An 18,205-nucleotide genomic window follows, 5' to 3' on the forward strand; every position below is an offset into this window, starting at 1 on the left:
CTGCAAGGTCTGGGGTGTGACGTAAGAATCCACGCTCCTGAATACCAGGCCATGCTGATCCTGTAGTTCCAGAGACCACACTTTGACAACCATTGTTTTGGAGGCTCAGTTTCCAAAATTGAGTTCACAAGAAGGACTAAGACACTTAGACTAGTCCCCTGGGGGAAGGCCTGTGTTGGATGTGCAACCACCTAGATTCTTGCCCTGGTTGCTCTGCAAACTGGAGTTGGACAAGTCAGTCTGCTACTTTAGGGCTCAGTTTCCTCATCTGTAAAATGATAGCACTATTCTAGTTTTAGCCAGCTTGTTTTTAGCTGCAGAATTTGGTTTTTCAAACCTTATGGAGACAGCCAGCCTATGAAACTAAAAATAGAGCTGCTCTGGATGATGAGGAAAGAGAGGTGGGGAAACAAAAGGATACTCCAGCTGGTGACTCCTCTCTACCTCTTCACCCCCACATCCCACCTGAGCTTCTCTGGGGGGCCCTCAACACTCTCAGGCTTCACAGAGCCTTGTTTCAAGAAATCTCTAAAATTCATTAAAATTCCTTTGAGCCGGGTGTGTTGACGAATGCCTTTAATCCCTGCGGCTCTGGAGGCTGAGGCAAGAGGATCTCCAGTTCAAAGCCAGCCTCAGGAAAACTAGGCGCAAAGCAATTCAGTGAGACCCTGTTTCTAAATAAAATACAAAATAGGGCTGGGGATGTGGCTCAGGGGTTGAATTCACCTGAGTTCAATCCTCAGTACCAAAAAAAAAAAAAAAAACTTTCAGTTTATACTTTCCAGAATGTTGTTCCTCCTGAACTTTTTTCCCTTGGAGTTGCTGCTGCTTTTTATTTAATTGAGATAGAATCCCCATAAAATTTGCCCTTTTAAAGTATATAATTCAACAGGTTCAGTATATTCACAAAGTTGAACTGCCATCACTATCATCAATTTTAGGAACATTTTCATCATTCCAGAAAGAATCCAAGTACCCATTTAGTCATCACTGTACCCCTTCCCTTCCCAGCCCGAGGTAATCACCAGCCTACTCTGCATAGACGTGCCTATTTCTAAGGGTTTTCCTATTCTGGACATTTCATAGGTGTGGCCTTGGGTGCCTGGCTTCTTTCACTTAGCATAAAGTTTGAAAAATTCATTCATGTTGTAGCATGCATTGTTCCTTCCTACTTATGAGTCCATCGAGTAGATATACCACATTTGTTTATCTATCCATCAGCCAGTGGGCATCTGAGTTGTTTCTACTTTTAGCTATTACAAATAATTCTGCTATGAAGGTTCACGCATAGGTGTTTCTATGAACTCATGTTTTCAGCTGTCTTGGGTATATATCTAGGAAGAGAATCACTGGATCATAAGGTCAATGTGTGTGTGTGTGTGTGTGTGTGTGTGTGTGTGTGTGTGTGTGGTACTGGGAATTGAACACAGGGGCACTCTACCACTGAGTCACATCCCCAGCCCAGAGTCTTGCTAAGTTGCTGAGACTAACCTCTAACTTATGATCCTCCTGAGTTGCTGGGATTTCAGGCATTTGCCAGTGTGCCCAGCCTTTTTTAACTTTTTAAGGAAGAGCCAAACTGTTTTCTAAAGTGGCTATACCATATATTCTCACAAGCAATGTACATACAAGAAATCCAACTTTTCTACATGATTTTTTTTGTACCAGGAATTGAACTCGGGGGCACTCTACCACTGAGCCACCTCCCCAGCCCTATTTTGTATTTTATTTAGAGACAGGGTCTCACTGAGTTACTTAGGGCCTTGCTTTTGCTGAGGCTGACTTTGAACTGACGATCCTCCTGCCTTAGCCTCCCGAGCCATTGGGATTACAGGTGTGTGCCACTGTGCCCGCTCCACATCTTAGTAAATACAGCCATCCTGCTGTGTGTCTCATGGTGTCTCTTGTAGTTTTGACTTTCAGCACTATTTGACATCTTTACACTTGTTTATGGGCCATTTGTTTATTTTCTTTGAAGAAATGACTATTTGTAGTCTTTGCCAAATTTTTAAACTGGGTTTTTTTTTTTAATGTTGAGTGATTGGAGTTCTTTATGTATTTTGTATACTAGACCATTATGTACATGATTTACAACTATTTTCTCCCATTCTGTGGATTTTTTCCACTTTCTTAGTAGCTCCTTTTAAAGCAAAAAGTAAAAAGGGGGAAAGTATTTTTTAAGTTGAATGAAGTCATATATATATATATATATATATTTCCCTTTGGAGCTTTTTAGGGTGGGCATCTTAATTGCATTTCACACGGATGACACGATTGCAGGGTAGGAGAGGCTTGATACAGTAAGACTGGCCTCCCGTTCCGCTCAGTAGCTGCTTCAGACCCTGCCCAGGTTGATTTAATTATGGCCTTCTTTAAGGAGTTCCCACATATCTGGCCAGAGGGCAAAACAATTCTTCCAAACAAATCAAGTGACTTTGATCTGAACTCTTTTTCTTTTTGCACTGGGGGCTTGGAAAGAGCAGTAGGTATAGGAGATTGTTTAAGATCCACTGAGAATCTGGTGAAAGTTAAGGAGCCATTTCTCAAGAAAGCAACTCTTACACACAGTGTTGCCATACCAATTTCAGGATAGCTATGACCCTCCAGAGACCAAACCAAAGATCCTGGTGAGAGATATCTAATAAGAAATAAGAAGTCACCCTTTCTCTCATTTTTACCACTAATCACATCTGTGCTAAAGTTGAATGACCTTGGCTTAACCTTGGAATCTGGTTTTCTAGAAGAACAAATTGTCTAGTGGTTTCATCACTTTGTCCTATGAACCCTCATCTTAATTACCAAATGCATGAACTTGAGAAAGTCGTTCACTCTGGTGACCTACTGCCACTGTCAAATGAAAGATACAGCAGGTGCCAGGCCTGGTGGTAAATGGCTATCATCCCAGCAACTTAGGAGGCAGAGGCAGGAGGATCTCAAGTGTTAGGCCAGCCTCAGTAACTTAGTGAGGCCCTAAGCAACTTAGGGAGACCCTTTCTCAAAATGAAAAAATAAAAATCGATGGGTGGGCATTTTACATTTTAATGGAAAAATAAATATTTAAGATGGAAAAGTATGGTTAATAAATGTCACAGCAGCTGCCTTTAGATGAGACATTATCCCCATGCGGAAATTCAGGAAGGGATCTTAAAATTGGAGATTACATCACCTTGACAGCTTTTAATAGTGGAGGGAGACGGAATCTGGGTGGTGGAATCCAGGATCAAAAACTAGATCTCTAATATGGACTTACTCTCCAGCACTCACAAAATACAAGCTACATAAAAAAATTTAGGCCAGCCTCATTTCTCAAAATGAAAAAATAAAAATGTAGCTCAGTGATAGAGCGCCCCTGGATTAAATTCCCAATAACCCCCCAAAAATTGGGGTACATATTAACTTCTGGATGTAAGACTAGAAAGTTGTCTTGGGTTTAGCCAAATAGGAACATTCCAATGCCTCTTTCTGGACATTGTTCTATTTGATACTGTAGAAAGGATTACATGTATTTTTCCCCCAAGCTACTCAATGTTTTTTAATGAAAACAATAACTGAGGCGTTTCTCAGGGTTTTTTTCCAATATAATACAGAGAAAGGGAGAGAGAGAGACCGACTATATGTTTTTATTAAAGGTCCATCCAATACTGCATTATAATCGATGGCTCTTATCCAAAGGATATGGTTTTTCATAGCCATATTAGAAAGACCTACCATGATATTTCTCCTGAGTATAAAGGAATCAGAGATACCTAAATGACCAGCTTGTAGGAGCAAGGTCCCTTCTGAGCTTAGAAAGCCGAGCATCTGAGAATACACAGGAGGAAACAAGAAGAGATTGTACTTCCTCCGAGTGATTTGGAGCCATAGCTGTGACTTTGAGTAGACCTTCGATGGAAATCCCATGAAAATGGTCTTTCCTCCTTTCCTCATTTTACAGAATGGAGATATTCATCTCCAAAATAAAACTGATTTGTTAAAACCAGTTGACCAAGGATGACTGAAAACATCCTAAAATCAGGATAAAAATAGCTGAAAACCCCATTTTTTAAGTAGCTTGTATTTTGTGAGTGCTGGAGAGTAAGCCCATATTAGAGATCTAGTTTTTGATCCTGGATTCCACCACCCAGATTCCGTCTCCCTCCACTACTAGAAGATGTCAAGGTGATGTAATCTGCAATTTTAAGATCCCTTCCTGAATTTCCGCATGGGGATAATGTCTCATCTAAAGGCAGCTGCTGTGACATTTGTTAACCATACTTTTCCATCTTAAATATTTATTTTTCCATTAAAATTTGTGAAGTACCAATAGAGAGGAAATTGTGTATTAAATAGTTTCTCACTTGGTCTAGTGTGTTTTCGTCTCGTTTCCAAGGTCAGATGGTCTTAACAGAAAGACAACATACACACAATCTGTTCCATGACAAGGCAAAATGTGCAGCGCAGGAAGTCAAGTGGAATGTTTTTCACATCGTGATTGTGAATTTGCAGCAACTTAGCCTGTCGGAAGCAAAAGTGAACTCCGCAAACTTTCCACGCTATTGGAAATTTGTAGTTCCTTTGATAGCTCCCGCCATGATGGAGGGCCCCAGGGTAGAATTCAGGGTTATAGTAAAGTGAATCCAAGAAGGCTAGCAGAGACAGCTGGAAAATGGGGAAATGGAACTGGTGTGGTGGTGCACGCCTGTCATCCCAGCAGCTCAGGAGGCTGAGGCAGGAGGATCTCGAGTTCAAAGCCAGCCTCAGCAACTTAGCAAGGTACTAAGCAACTAAGCGAGACCCTGTCTCTAAATAAAATATAAAAAGGACTGGGGATGTGGCTCAGTGGTTAAGCATCCTAGATTCAATCCCCCGAACCCCATACCAAATAAACAAGGCAGACGGGCAGAATGGGAAAGAGACTTCTATCAGAATGCAGATAGAACTGGACAGTCAATCAGATTACAAGGGTTTGGTGACAAGAGAATCTGGTAGCAGTGATGGTAACTAGAAGATGCCTTTATGCTAGAACAGTGTATCTCCCCAGAAAGAGCAGACTGAAGGCAGAGTCCTGTTGCTCCAGAAAAGCAAACCAGCCAAACAAGTATCATATATCATAAAAAATCTGGCAAAAGGGATTCATGCATTTTGTAATCGCTCCAAAAGGAATAGGAGCTGTTTTGATATTTATCCCTTTGCTACTTGATTAGCAAAGTAATTAATACCCTGGCCTGCTATCTTCCCAAAGTAGATTTTACTTTAATTAAAATATAATTTGCAGGGGCTGGGGATGTGGCTCAAGCGGTAGCGCGCTCGCCTGGCATGCGTGCGGCCCAGGTTCGATCCTCAGCACCACATACAGACAAAGATGTTGTGTCCGCCAAAAACTAGAAAATAAATATTAAAAATTCTCTCTCTCTCTCTCCCTCTCTCACTCTATCTTTAAAAAAATATTCTTTAAAAAAATATATATATAATTTGCATACAATAACGTGTATAGATTTTAGATGAGTTTTGAGACGTGTGCCAACCCATGTAACCACCATGCTGACTAGCAGTGGTTGTACCTTAGTAATGACACTGCCACACAGTACTTGGAAGTTTCTAAACCAGATTCCCATATATGGCTTGGTGACTTGATTAGGTGAATCTGATTTCTACATTCATAGCAGTGATGATTCTAGTTCTGTAGCAGAGATAATAAAATAGACCCAGCAGTAATTGCCATATTCAAATTTCCACTGGAAGTAAGAGACAGAATACTCAGATCAGGACACTTCTCAAGCAGGAAAATGAAAGGAAGGAAAGAAGGTAGGTCCATTATAACAGGAGAAAACTGAAGAGCATAATATCTGTAAAGAGCAAGTTTGGCATGGAAAAAAATCGAAGGTAGGAGAGGTTCCCATAATCACAGTGTCCCCAACCTGCCTCCATATGCTCCTGAACAGAAATCATGATTCTCTTGGCTGAAGAATGACATCATTAACTCCTCACACCAAGATCTTTCTCTTTGTATTTATCCCTTCAGCCAAGTTTCTCAAGAGAATATTTTGATTCTCAATGATGTTCTTTGCTTGGTTAGAAACCCCTCAGGTAGTATTTCATAATGTATCATTTTGCACACAGCTAGCTTCTCTGGCTTACTTTAAATCCCATAATTAATTTAATAAATGTGACTCATTTCTAGCAATGCAAAGAAAACCTAGCAGAGTGAAGCAGTCACATGGGGAAGGAAAGTCAAGATGTGATTCTGGATCTTATCTCAAAGACCTAAAAATGAATTTGGAGCCCCGTCAATATTCCTGAATTCTTTTGCTCCTGACATCTTTCTTTGTGTTTCTCGCACAGAATTCTGCAGATCAGTTTTCTGCATTTAGCATCAGGTTTATGCTACTGACAAGTAAATCCTTTCTTGAATCTAGCAATCGAGCCACCTCAGTTCTGATTCACCAGGACTGTGCAAACAGGGTTTGGGCTTTGTTTTTTCCTCTAATCAACTAAAACGAGGAGGAGGGTGATACATGATAAGATCCTCTCACCCCATCAGCTATTCAGTGACAAACGGAACAAATAATAACTTTTGAGCTGAAATTATGGTTGACAATATGTTTTCACATCTAGAGCCTCACTAGGTCTTCAAAACAGACCTATGTGTTGAAGAACCTGAGTACCAGGAAAGGGTTTGGGCACTGTATTTTTTGAATAATAGGACAGACTGGCTAAGAATCTTTCTTCTTATATTTTATTTTATTCTTGATAGGTTGGCACATACTGTACATGTTTACGGGGCACATGGGGAATTTTGATAGGAATATACACCATGTAATTATCAAATCTGGGTATTTAACATAGCCCCTGCCTTAAATATGTGTGTGTGTGTGTGTGTGTGTGTGTGTGTGTGTGTGTGTGTGATGGGAACTTTCAAAATCTTCTCTTATATTTTGAAATACAGATCTAAAAATCTAGGTACAGTGTCTTCTCACTCCCATTCCAAAAATCAGTAAGAAGAGGGACTCCCCCCTCTTATTGGTCCTAGGTCATGGTATTATCTGTTTTGCTTTGTTTTTTACAGATAAGGAAACTGAGCTAGTTTTTTGTAGGAAATGTGACTTCTCAACTTGGCACTGGGACTTATCCAGGTCTTCCAATGGCAAACAGACCTCACATATCTTTATTCATTCTCAGTGATTCTGACTGCCAGTTATTAGAATATCAAATCCCATTCCTATGGTTTATTATCTGTATGTTTTCATAGCTTCCTTTTTTTATTTTGGATGGTTTATTTAATTATTTTTATTTTCTCATATGTCCTTCTTGTCCTAATTTTCATTTGCATTGTTCCTTTGTTTTTTTCTGTTCCTAATTAATCATCCTCTGAAAGTTTGCTAAAGAGTGGGTAAGTGCGTTTTCCTTTCCAAATAGCAATGTTTTGCATTGTTTCTTTTTTGTGTGTGTTAAGGAAAGACAGAATAATTGAAATGGATAGTAAATTGATCTAATAAATGTCAAGGAGCTGGCATCTCATATTTTGCATTGAAATCGCTTTTCCTTTTTCCCTGGCATGTATGGTAGATTTTTTTTTTTGTGTGTGTGTGTGGGGGGGGGGGGTTGTTTTCCCATTGCTATTTAAATGTAATCAACAGCCACAGTTAGAGAAATTGAAAAAATTCAGCCGCTGTCTCAGAAGTTCTTGGTCTGAATGGAGGAAATGAGTCGCTTGCCATAGAGTTCACTGTTAAGTTGCCAGGACACAGATTCCACATCTGTAGATAAAAGTAGGCAGCTCCGTGACATGAGCCCAAATCACCTAAAGGTTTCAAAACAATTTTTGGAAAACCAGTGTGTTGGTCAAATTCCCTTTGGATGGATCCAGTTCTATAAGCCACAACACCCCCCCCCCCCGACCCCGGCAGTTTCCCATAGATAATTTTCATCTCCTTTATTAGATTATTGTGGCATCTGGCTTTGGAAAAATCCAGATCCACACACTGTCAGGCTGTTAAGCCACCCATGTACGTTATTGGTAAATCTGTGTGTGTCTACATATATCAGAGACATCTAAAGCCCTGGGTGAGATATAATGAGCCTAGTCATCTTTTAAAGAGTTTCAAATCTCTCTCCATTAAAGACCTGGAGTCAGAATCTTATAGATGTTCCTGGAACTATCGAAGTAAACTGGATTTGCAGGCCAGGCTTTATTTATAAATTGTGTGGTCTAAAATTACCGGTGGCCGGGCTCAGGGGGCACACAGCAGTAAGACCAGGGGCTCAGGAGGCTGAGGCAGGAGGATCTCGAGTTCAAAGCCAGCCTCAGCAATTTAGTGAGGCTTTAAGCAACTCCGTGAGATCCTATCTCTAAATAAAATACAAAATAGGTCTGGGGGGATGTGGTTCAGTGGTTGAGTGCCTCTGGGTTCAATTCTCTATATAAATAAATAATTATTTTACATATATTATATTATATTATATTATTATATTACATATATTATATATATACATATATACATATATATTATACATATATACACATATAATATATATATTACAGTGGATGTCATGCCATCCCAAACATGCTAATTTTTTTTTCTGTGTTCCTTAGCATCAATACCATTCAAAAATAGACGAACTAATCGAAGAAACGGTTAAAGAAATGATAACACTCTTGGTGGCAAAGGTAATCAGCCTCTGGTGAAATGCTTCTTTGTAATCAGGCTTTGTTTATAGCTTCATTTCCATTAAAATGTATCACATTAAATAAATTAAAAAAAAAAAAAGTTGAACCGGAGACTTGTATCTCTCAGGAAACAAGATTGCACACCACCCAGCCGCAGCTCCAAATGATTTTCCGATGATTGCAAGCCACGTGAAGATAAATTGATCAAGTGGCATATGTTAACTTAATAAGAATTTGTCCCCAAATGTTGCATGAGGTTATATGGGAAATGTTTGTTTTTTCAGCCCTGACAAAGTTAGATTTTTAAACACAGAAAGTTAAACGGTAATAAGGAATTCTGCCATCATGAAAACCCCTTTTTCTCTAGTTTCACATTCAGTGAGAGTCATAATAAAACATAAAAGTCAGATAAAGCTATTTCAGTCACCCTCATGAATTATAGAATTTTAACTAAGTAATACTGAATGGGAAGACATTTATATTTGCCAGTGATAAAAGACAAATAAAATTACTGATAAAAGACAAATAAAAATAGATTGGATTAAATGTAGTGCTAATATGTAACGTAAAAACGGCTTTGAACAGTTTTGGATTTTGAAAAGTGCATTTAATATTATCGCACGCTATGCGCAACGCAATAATATTTTGTCACTTTGCACTTCTGTAACCCTCTATATTTGCAATCACATAATAATGAAGAGAAAGCCGGATAAGTCAAATATTTCTGTGTAGAGGCAGAGCCTCTTCTTTTCTCCGAAGGTGGGAATCAAGTCATAGAATTCCCAAATGAGCCGAGGACTCAGCCCCAGTCTCTACGTGATAGAAAAATATTGTTCTTTGTCATGAACAATTATGTTTTAAAATAATGATTTTTTTTTCTCTTCTGCTGTTTTTTTCACTAGTTCGTTACTATCTTGGAAGGAGTCCTGGCAAAATTATCCAGATATGATGAAGGGACCTTGTTTTCTTCTTTTCTGTCATTTACCGTAAGTCAAGAGCTTCTTCCTTTCCCGGGTTTTGTTTTAGTTGGGGTTGGAGTTTGCAGTTGGGGTGCGGCTGTGGTGCTTCTTTTGGGGGATGTGCATGTGTGTTGAGATAAATTATTGATATGTAATATTAACATAAAGAGAATGATCAGGATGTTTCCTAATGGCAGGTAACCCAACATCATTGCTATTTCTTTTTCTTTTTCTTTTTTTTATTTTGTTGTTGTTACCAGGGATTGTACCCCGGGGCACTGAACCACTGAGCCACCTCCCCAGCCAGTTTTCATATTTTATTTAGAGATAGGGTCTCACTGAATTGCTTAAGGCCTCGCTATATTGCTGAGACTGGCTTTGAATTCTCTACCCTCCTGCCTCGGCCTTCTGAGGTACTGGGATTACAGGCGTGTGCTACCACATCTGGCTCATTGTTGCTATTTCATTTGTGAGTGCACAATATGTGTATGAATACACACACACACCTCTCTATATGTCTGCATCCAAAGAGTTGCACACCTGCCTTAGCTATCTCAGGCAAATCACTTTGTGTGGGCCATAGTTTCCTTACCTGTAAATAAGGAAAATTCCCTTTGGGATGACCAAAACCTATGTTATAGCCAATCTTTATTTTTTTGGGGGGCAGGGAGGTACCAGGGATTGAATCCAGGGGCACTCGACCACTGAGCCCCATCCCCAGCTCTATTTTGTATTTTATTTAGAGACAGGGTCTCACTGAGTTGCTTAGCACCACGCTTTTGCTGAGGCTGGCTTTGAACTGGGGAGCCTCCTGCCTCAGCCTCCAGAGCCGCTGGGATGACAGGCACGCACCACCGCACCTGGCCCAATCTTAAATCTCAAGTTCTCATTCACCTTTTTTTTCCCCCTTTTGCCAGCATTAGAGATGCTTTGTCACTTAGAAATTTTAAAAGTAGACCTTCTCCTCCTCACTAGAATCAGTAACAAAGGCTGGATTTGGTGTAAATCAACAGCATTGGCTGCTGAAGTCCAGAGACCTTGATATCATACCTTCCAACAAGACTGTCACCTCCATCAATATCAGCACAGGATCAAAGGAGTCCCCCTCTGTCCCCAGAACATGCTGATCAGGAAGCCCATGTGGGGTCGAAAGCAGCATGTTGGTGTTTTTCTCAGATGGTGTTTCACTGGGCTTTGTCTTTGGGGAGTGTCCAGAGTAGGAGATAAGGCTTTGTACAGTATGGACAGGCAATGGGTGACAAAGTCAGAGAAGGGCTGGTCCACCCTCCAGAAATAACTTCATCAAATTATCAGCCACTGATTCATGTTGTTCTGGTTGGTTGCTGGTCTACTTCAGACTGGAGGTGCCTGCCTTAGACACTGTACCCAACATCGCACTCATGGCTGGCATATATGGGCTACTGTGCTAAGGGATGAACATGCATTTTTCTCTCTTCAGTTTCAGCCACTCTGTGCAATAGATTCCATAATGTTCCCCCACTTTCCAGATGAGAGATGTTGAGTAATGCATCCAAAGTCACACAGCTACTAGGAAATTGACCAGATTATATTACTATATTGTACATATGTATGAGACAATCATAACCAATCCCACTGTTACGGACAATTATAATACACCAATAAAAATATACATAAGCAAAAAAAAAGACTTCACCCTAAATGTACTCCTTTATTATGGATGGAATGATATTCCCCATAAATGCACAGAAACTCATAAATGTCATCCATTAGTAACTCTTCCACAGACCTTCCACTAACTGCTATCATTCATCAGAGAAGGAATTATCTCTTTTTCAAATATGACCAACAAAATTATTTTATAAGTAATTTATCCACCAGCCAGCCAGTTGTGCAATAACACCAAAGTAATGGACTCACAATATTCTCCACTTCCTTCAGTCCTTTCACCAATCTTCCCTTTTATATTAGCCCATCATCCCATGCATGTTTAATGAGTGCCTACTATGTGCTAGGTACAGGGGGCTTAGCAATAAATAAACATTTGAGTGAGAGAGAGCTGTTTCCAACAAGTAATTATAAGTGTGATGATATTTGAGAGACAGAGAGAAGTAGCCATTGCAATGGGATTGCAGACCAAAAGGGACCCAATGTCATCTGGGAGGCCACTGAAGGAAATGACATGTAAGCTGAGACCTACACGATCAATAGAATTTTGCCTATCCAAGAAGGAAACTCAAGAGTATTCCAAGGGACCAAAGCCTAGAGAAGAAAGGGAAGGCCTAGAACATTCTGGGAACTCAAAGTGCCTTGGGACCCAAGGACAGGCCGCAGTAGAAGAAGGGAAATGACAGCCATCCCATGGTAGTATTACCATGGGCAGTATCACCAAAATTGATTCCGCTGCAGAAGTTCTGAGAGGTCACAGAGAAACCCACTCCCAGGATAAGCCAGGTTGTGGTCTTCTGATGTAGAAGCTATGAGCCACCACTGGAAGGTGGCTGGGGAGTCACCATGCTTTTCTTCTAATGCACTCTGTTCATGGTGGACCCACCAAAACCCCATGCTGTAGAAAGTAGGGCCATCCAACACTGGTCTCCAATGTCTGGTAGTGACTTCTTTCATCAGCCACTCCCCAATGTTGTAGGATTTGACCTTCACTTTCGGGTCTGTGACAAATCGTTTTATCACCTAGTAGGACACCCTCATTTCCAGTGGCTTCCTTGAAAATGCACTTGACAATTATCACACCTGCTATCCAGAGCCACCCCGCAGGAACCTCCCCCCCCAAAAAAGATACACATCCAAAGTTGACCATTCCCTTCATACTCTTTTGCAGACAACAGAATGTCTTTCAAAGCAAACATAAGATAGACACAGACGATGAGTGCCAGCCATGAGAGAAAGACCTAATGAAGACCTACGTCGCTTCAAAACAGGCAATAATTGTTGCGAAATTAAAAAGTTAGAGATTCTGCCCTGATTCTGACCCACAGGCAGTGGGAAGCTTTATCACCATAAAGTTAGAGAGAGAAAGAGAGGGAGGCAGGGGAGGTGTGTAATAGTGAAAACCAGACCTTTGGAAAGGTGAGCAGGTAACTGGCCATTTCAGAGCCTCAGTTTCCTCATCTATCAAGTGGGAATGCTGCTACTTCTGAGCTGTTGGGATCGATGGACACACAGTAGGCCTTGCATGATACTAAATAGTAATGAGCATTCAATGCATGTTTATTGAGTGCCTACTATGTGCTCTAAACTGGGGGCTTAGTAATAAATGTTATATGCTACAGTTAAAATTCAAAGAGAAAACAGTAGCTGTTCTGTAAATAGCCATTCTAAACCTAACCATCAAGTTTCTCAAAACTATAAGAGGGTTACATAACCCATCATAACCCCATGCTCTCTCTCTTTTTTTTCTTTTGTACCAGACATTGAACCCAGGGTCACTTCACCACTGAGTGAGCCACATCCCCAGCCCTTTTTATTTTATTTAGATACAGGGTCTCCATAAGTTTCTTAGTACTTTGCTAAGTTGCTGAGACTGGCTTTGAACTCGTGATCCTCCTGCCTCAGCCTCTGGAGCTGCTGGGATGACAGGCATGTGCCATCATGCCCAGCTACTCCATGCTTTTAATGAAGCACGTTCTCAACTGTTTAGTTTTAACATACCAGTTGTTTCTCCTATAAATAAATCCTATGCCTTACTCTCCATAATGATAACAACCCAAATCATTATGACTTTTGCATTTCAGCATATTCTTATACTCAGAATTTTGATGGATCAAAGAAAGATATTTTCCATTATGGTTAGTGTAGTGTTAGCAGTTTGGGTCTCATTTAAATTTTTCAAGAATTTTTCATTCATACCTCATTTCTAGAATCCTTCTTTATTCATCAAACGATTGGCTGGGGCTGGGGATGTAGTTCAGTGGAGAGGTGTTTTCCTAGTAAGTGCAGGGTCCTGGGTTTGATTCCTCCAAACCAAAAAATATATTGTATATCTTGGCTTAACCAGAATTGTATATCCCATGCACTAAGCATATACTGGGGTAAATCAGGTTTATACCATGATGCCCTGAGGTTTTGCAATTTATCCAATTTTGCCCCTTTCTGAAGTATAATCTCGGACAGATTAGTTAACCTATGACCCTCATTTAATGATTTGTTAAATGGGAATAATGAGATACACATTATGTATTATGCTTCAAATTAAAAGATAAAATACTGCCAGGCACGGCAGCACAAGCCTGTCATCCCAGGGGCTCAGGAGGCTGAGACGGGAGGATAGCAAGTTCAAAGCCAGCCTCAGCAACTTAGCAAGGCCCTAAGCAACTCAGCAAGACCTTGTCTCTTAATAAAAAATAAAAAGGCCTGGGGATATGGCTCAGTGGTTAAGTGCCCCTGGGTTCAATCCCTGGTACCAAAAAATAAAATAAAGTACTATGTACGTGGAATGGGATAAGCATTCAATACTTGCTAGATATTGTTATGGGAGCTAACAGTGTGGTTTTATCACTAGGTAGTAAATATTAGAATCCGTTAGCCAATCAGCCTCTCTGTTTCCGATGAGTGCCATAGGTAAATTACTGAATCAGGAGGGGTAGAGAGGGGAAGATCTTTAAAAAAATTAAAAGCTATCTGGGATGTCTAGAGGGTACTATCTAGGGCTCATACATGAGAAAGAACCTTGGAGATTTCCTAGTGAGTGCTCCAGTGGTGAGAGGTTCCTACCTGCTGATGAGATCCCATTCTCACTTCCTGTCTCTGCATGTATGATGTCACATTGTTAACCTAAAATTTACAATGTGGAGAATAGTTGCACCATGGAAATTAGGAAATAGTACCAAACAGGCTTGAATGGTGTGTGGGTGAGTGAGTGAGTGTGTGTGTGTGTGTGTGTGTGTGTGTGTGTGTGTACATGTGCCCCTTACACCATTATTCCATTGAGTACTTCCAAAGCATAGGACATGTACTAATAGTCCTAAAGCCATATCGATGTCAGATGCTACAAAAACTCAGCACGTCATAACACCAGCCACACTGTGAGAGGGTTATTCCCTATGGATTCTTTTCATCTTTATGGAGGAGAAGGATTCCATTTAGTATTTCACCCTTCCCTAAAATTTACAAGTTTTTATGTGTGTTGGAGAGAGAGAGAGACCCCTCAGCTTGGCATCCTCAGGAGGCAGCCATGTCTAGCTAGAACTTAGTGACTTTATTTAGATAGTATTTATTTTTACCCTTGATTTCTCTTATTGAGTGAGATAACTGATCTTCCATTTATAGTAGTAATATAAGAGGACTATTAAGGAAATATGCTACAGATAGCTCATGGGCCGTGGCCAAAACCAAGAAGGTGGTGTTGATGCGGGAAGTTTGGGGAAGCTTGGAGACTTTCTCTCCACCCCCATTTTGCAGATGTGGAAACTGAGACCAGAGGAGGAAAATGACCTGCACGTTTGGTTCCGGAACATTGGGCTTCTAGCTCATCTATGTGTTCCTCTTTTCCACTCTTTACCCAAGAAGAAGAAAACTCTCCTCTGTGTAACAGAACTGGGCTGACCATGACCAATAACTTATCCTTGACAGTGGCGATGTAAATTATTTCTACCTTCAAATTCAGTCTGAGACAGCCTGGGGGCTGAGGGAGGGCATCAGGTGTGACAAGTGACCCCTTCATGCTGAAATGTTACTATTTGGTAACAACGATGGAGTCCTCACCTGCTCAGCACAAAGGCCAAGCAGGAGCCAGAATGTGAGCATACTATGGCCCCCGTCCCCTGAGAGCTTGCCATGTATTGGACTTCTTAGTGTTGAGAGACGTTCAAGAGGCAAAGCAAGACCGGGAAAATGCCAGAGGCAGGCAAGGGCTCCCACTTCCAATCAACAACAACAACAACAAAAAAGCCTTCATGCTTGATTGAAGTTTTTACAAAATTAATATCTTCCAATTTGCTCTTCTGAGCTTCTTCTAAAATAACATCAGGTCCTAGACACAGACAAAATGGGACAGCCATACAGCACAGCCCTTGAGAGGGCAAATCTGGAAGCCAAGGGACCCCTGTTTAAATGCCAGCTTCATGATGCCATTAGCTGTGGGTCTTTTAGGTAGTCACTTAACCTCTCTGATCCTCCGTTTCCTCATCTGTAAATGAAGATCATCATCATCGTGCCCACCATTGCCAGGGTTAATCACTTATAAATCGCTTAGCCTTCTGCTAGGCAAAGAATAAGCGTGCAAGTGTTGTCTAGTCTTGACAGCGTTCAGAGGGCGGGTTTGAAGGAGCCCTTGAGACTTTGGGGGGAGGGGGAATCCTCTCTGGGAATGAAGGATTGGGACAGAAATGTGGAAAACTGGAAGGAAAAACAGGTCTACTTGAATCGGGCATCTGTTCCAAAGCCCTGGGGGGGAAGAGAGATGAGAACATACACTTCCTGGATCTCGTCTCCGCGCACAGTACCCTGAGCAACAGGAGATGAGAACAATCCTCTTGGTTAATGAGGCTTCGGCTCCTAATGGGCGCATGGAACAGAATGCTTTTGCTTAATAGAGATCTTTTCCCTGCCTCTTGCCCAACTCCCTGGCAGCACCAGCAGCCCCTTTGTTTAATGAAAGGTAGAGACTTTGGGAAGTATGGGGGGATGGGCTGAAGGAGGCATCATTACCCTTATTATTATGCTAATAGTTTAATCACAATCAATATTTATGAACATGCACAGAAACTGTGCAGTTCCCCCCCCCCCCCCCCCCCCCCGGGCCACCGGGGTTTTATGTCCTCCCAGGGCTTTATGTCTAAGGACATTTTGTGGGGAAGCCTAGGATCTCTTCTACAATCCCCTGGCCTCTCCCAAGTTCTGCCGTGGTTCTCAGAGGTCACTTCAGATTATTTATCAAGGTTGCATCATTATTGATGAGGTTTTATTTGTGCTAGGTAGATATTTAAAAATACCTTTTGGTTTTTGAAGTATTTCTCTGGTCTGTCTGATTTGAACCTTTAAATTCTAGTCCATTATCATGTAGAAAAGATAGCAGTGGCCAGGGGCAGTGGCGCATGACTGTAATCCCAGCAGCTCCAGAGGCTGAGGCAGGAGGATCCCAAGTTCAAAGCCCAGCCTCAGCAAAAGCAAGGCCCTAAGCAACTCAGTGAGACCCTGTCGCTAAATAAAATACAAAATAGGGCTGGGGATGGGGCTCAGTGGTCGAGTGCTCCTGAGTTCAATCCCCAGTACCCCCCCAAAAAAATAATTGAATAACATAGGGGCTGGGGGCGTAGCTCTGTGGTGAGTATTTGCCTGATGTGCATAAGGCCCTGGGTTTGATCCCCAGCACCACAAAAAAAAAAAAAAAAAAAAATGGAATTGAATATGACAGTGGATATTAGGCATTCAGTTATTGGTAAAATACATCCATGCTTTTATATGTGACTAGCTATCAGATAGAAAGGATTTAATTCAACATTATTTATAAGAAAACCACAGTTAATTGCTTTTCCCAAGGACACAGCCAGTAATTCAAAGGTCAGGAGTAAGAGTGGAAAATTGACCTATGTTCTCTTTCCAGTCTCTAAAATTGTTTTCCCATTTTTGGTCTATTTAGGGATATTTCCTAAAAATTATTTTTAAAAAAACTTAATGTTTCTTTTCTTTCAATTGCGATTCAAATTTCAAAAGCCATGGTTCATTTTTCTGAACTGTGAGGTACTCAGGAGAAATTTGGGGTGTCACAGTTCCCATGTCAACAATTAGAAAGTCCAGCCCTCTTAAAAAAGAAAGAGAGAGAGAGAGAGAAATGGCCTTATGGTTTGTACATCTATTTAGTGCTCGTGTTTTGTTTTGTTTTGTTCTTTTAACTTTTTTTTTTTTGGTACCAGGGATTGAACCCAAGGACACTTAACCACTGAGCCCCATCCTCAGCCTTTTATTTTATTTATATATATATATATATATATATATATATATATATATATATATATATATATATATTTTAATTCTATTTATTTATTTTTTTAAGAGACAGGGTCTTGCTAAGTTGCTTAGGGCCTTGGTAAATGCTGAGGCTGACTTTGCTATCCTCCTGCCTCAGCCTCCCCAGCCACTGGGATTACAGGCGTGCACCCCACTCCGTCTGAACTATTTTCAAGTGTATAATTCGGTGGCATTAAGTACATTCTCAATGTCATACAACCATCACCACTATCCATCCCAGAGCCCTTTTCCTCCTGCAGTACCATTTATACAGTGTTTGATTCCATGCTTACAAGGACACAGTCCTCCACGAGTGGCCGACAGCGAGGATATGGCAGTCCCTCTGGTGGCTGAGCTCCGCGTCCCCATTATGCTGTTTTTGATCCACATTTGCTTCAAGGGTTCTGTTTCTCTCCAGTCCTCAACATTGGAAGGGGCTTCCACTGCAGTTGTCACTTGGCCCCAGGCAGGAGCCACCCAGGTTTGCACAACTGCTCACCCGCACACACAGTCCCAGTACATCCCACCCACTCACACATTCTGCTCACCCAAGCAGTCGGTCCCTCCGTTGGCTCTTAGAATGTATTCATCTTCCCAAGATGCACTCAGATCCTCCAGGCTGCGGGTGGGGGGGTGTCAGGTTTCTCTTTTGCCT

The 18,205-nt window shown here is 41.1% G+C and overlaps 1 protein-coding gene across 1 annotated transcript in view; it reads left to right on the forward strand.

Moving 5' to 3' along the window:
* Positions 1-10,529, forward strand: part of LOC139706379 (calcium-dependent secretion activator 1-like) — a 196,913-nt gene extending 186,384 nt beyond the window's left edge. The window contains 3 exon segments of the mRNA XM_071614040.1: positions 8,573-8,647; positions 9,550-9,633; positions 10,524-10,529. Coding sequence (XP_071470141.1) covers positions 8,573-8,647; positions 9,550-9,633; positions 10,524-10,529 — 165 coding nt within the window.
* Positions 10,530-18,205: the final 7,676 nt, after the last annotated feature.

This window comes from Marmota flaviventris, chromosome 1, assembly GCF_047511675.1.
Source record: "Marmota flaviventris isolate mMarFla1 chromosome 1, mMarFla1.hap1, whole genome shotgun sequence".
NCBI classification, from domain to species: domain Eukaryota; kingdom Metazoa; phylum Chordata; class Mammalia; order Rodentia; family Sciuridae; genus Marmota; species Marmota flaviventris.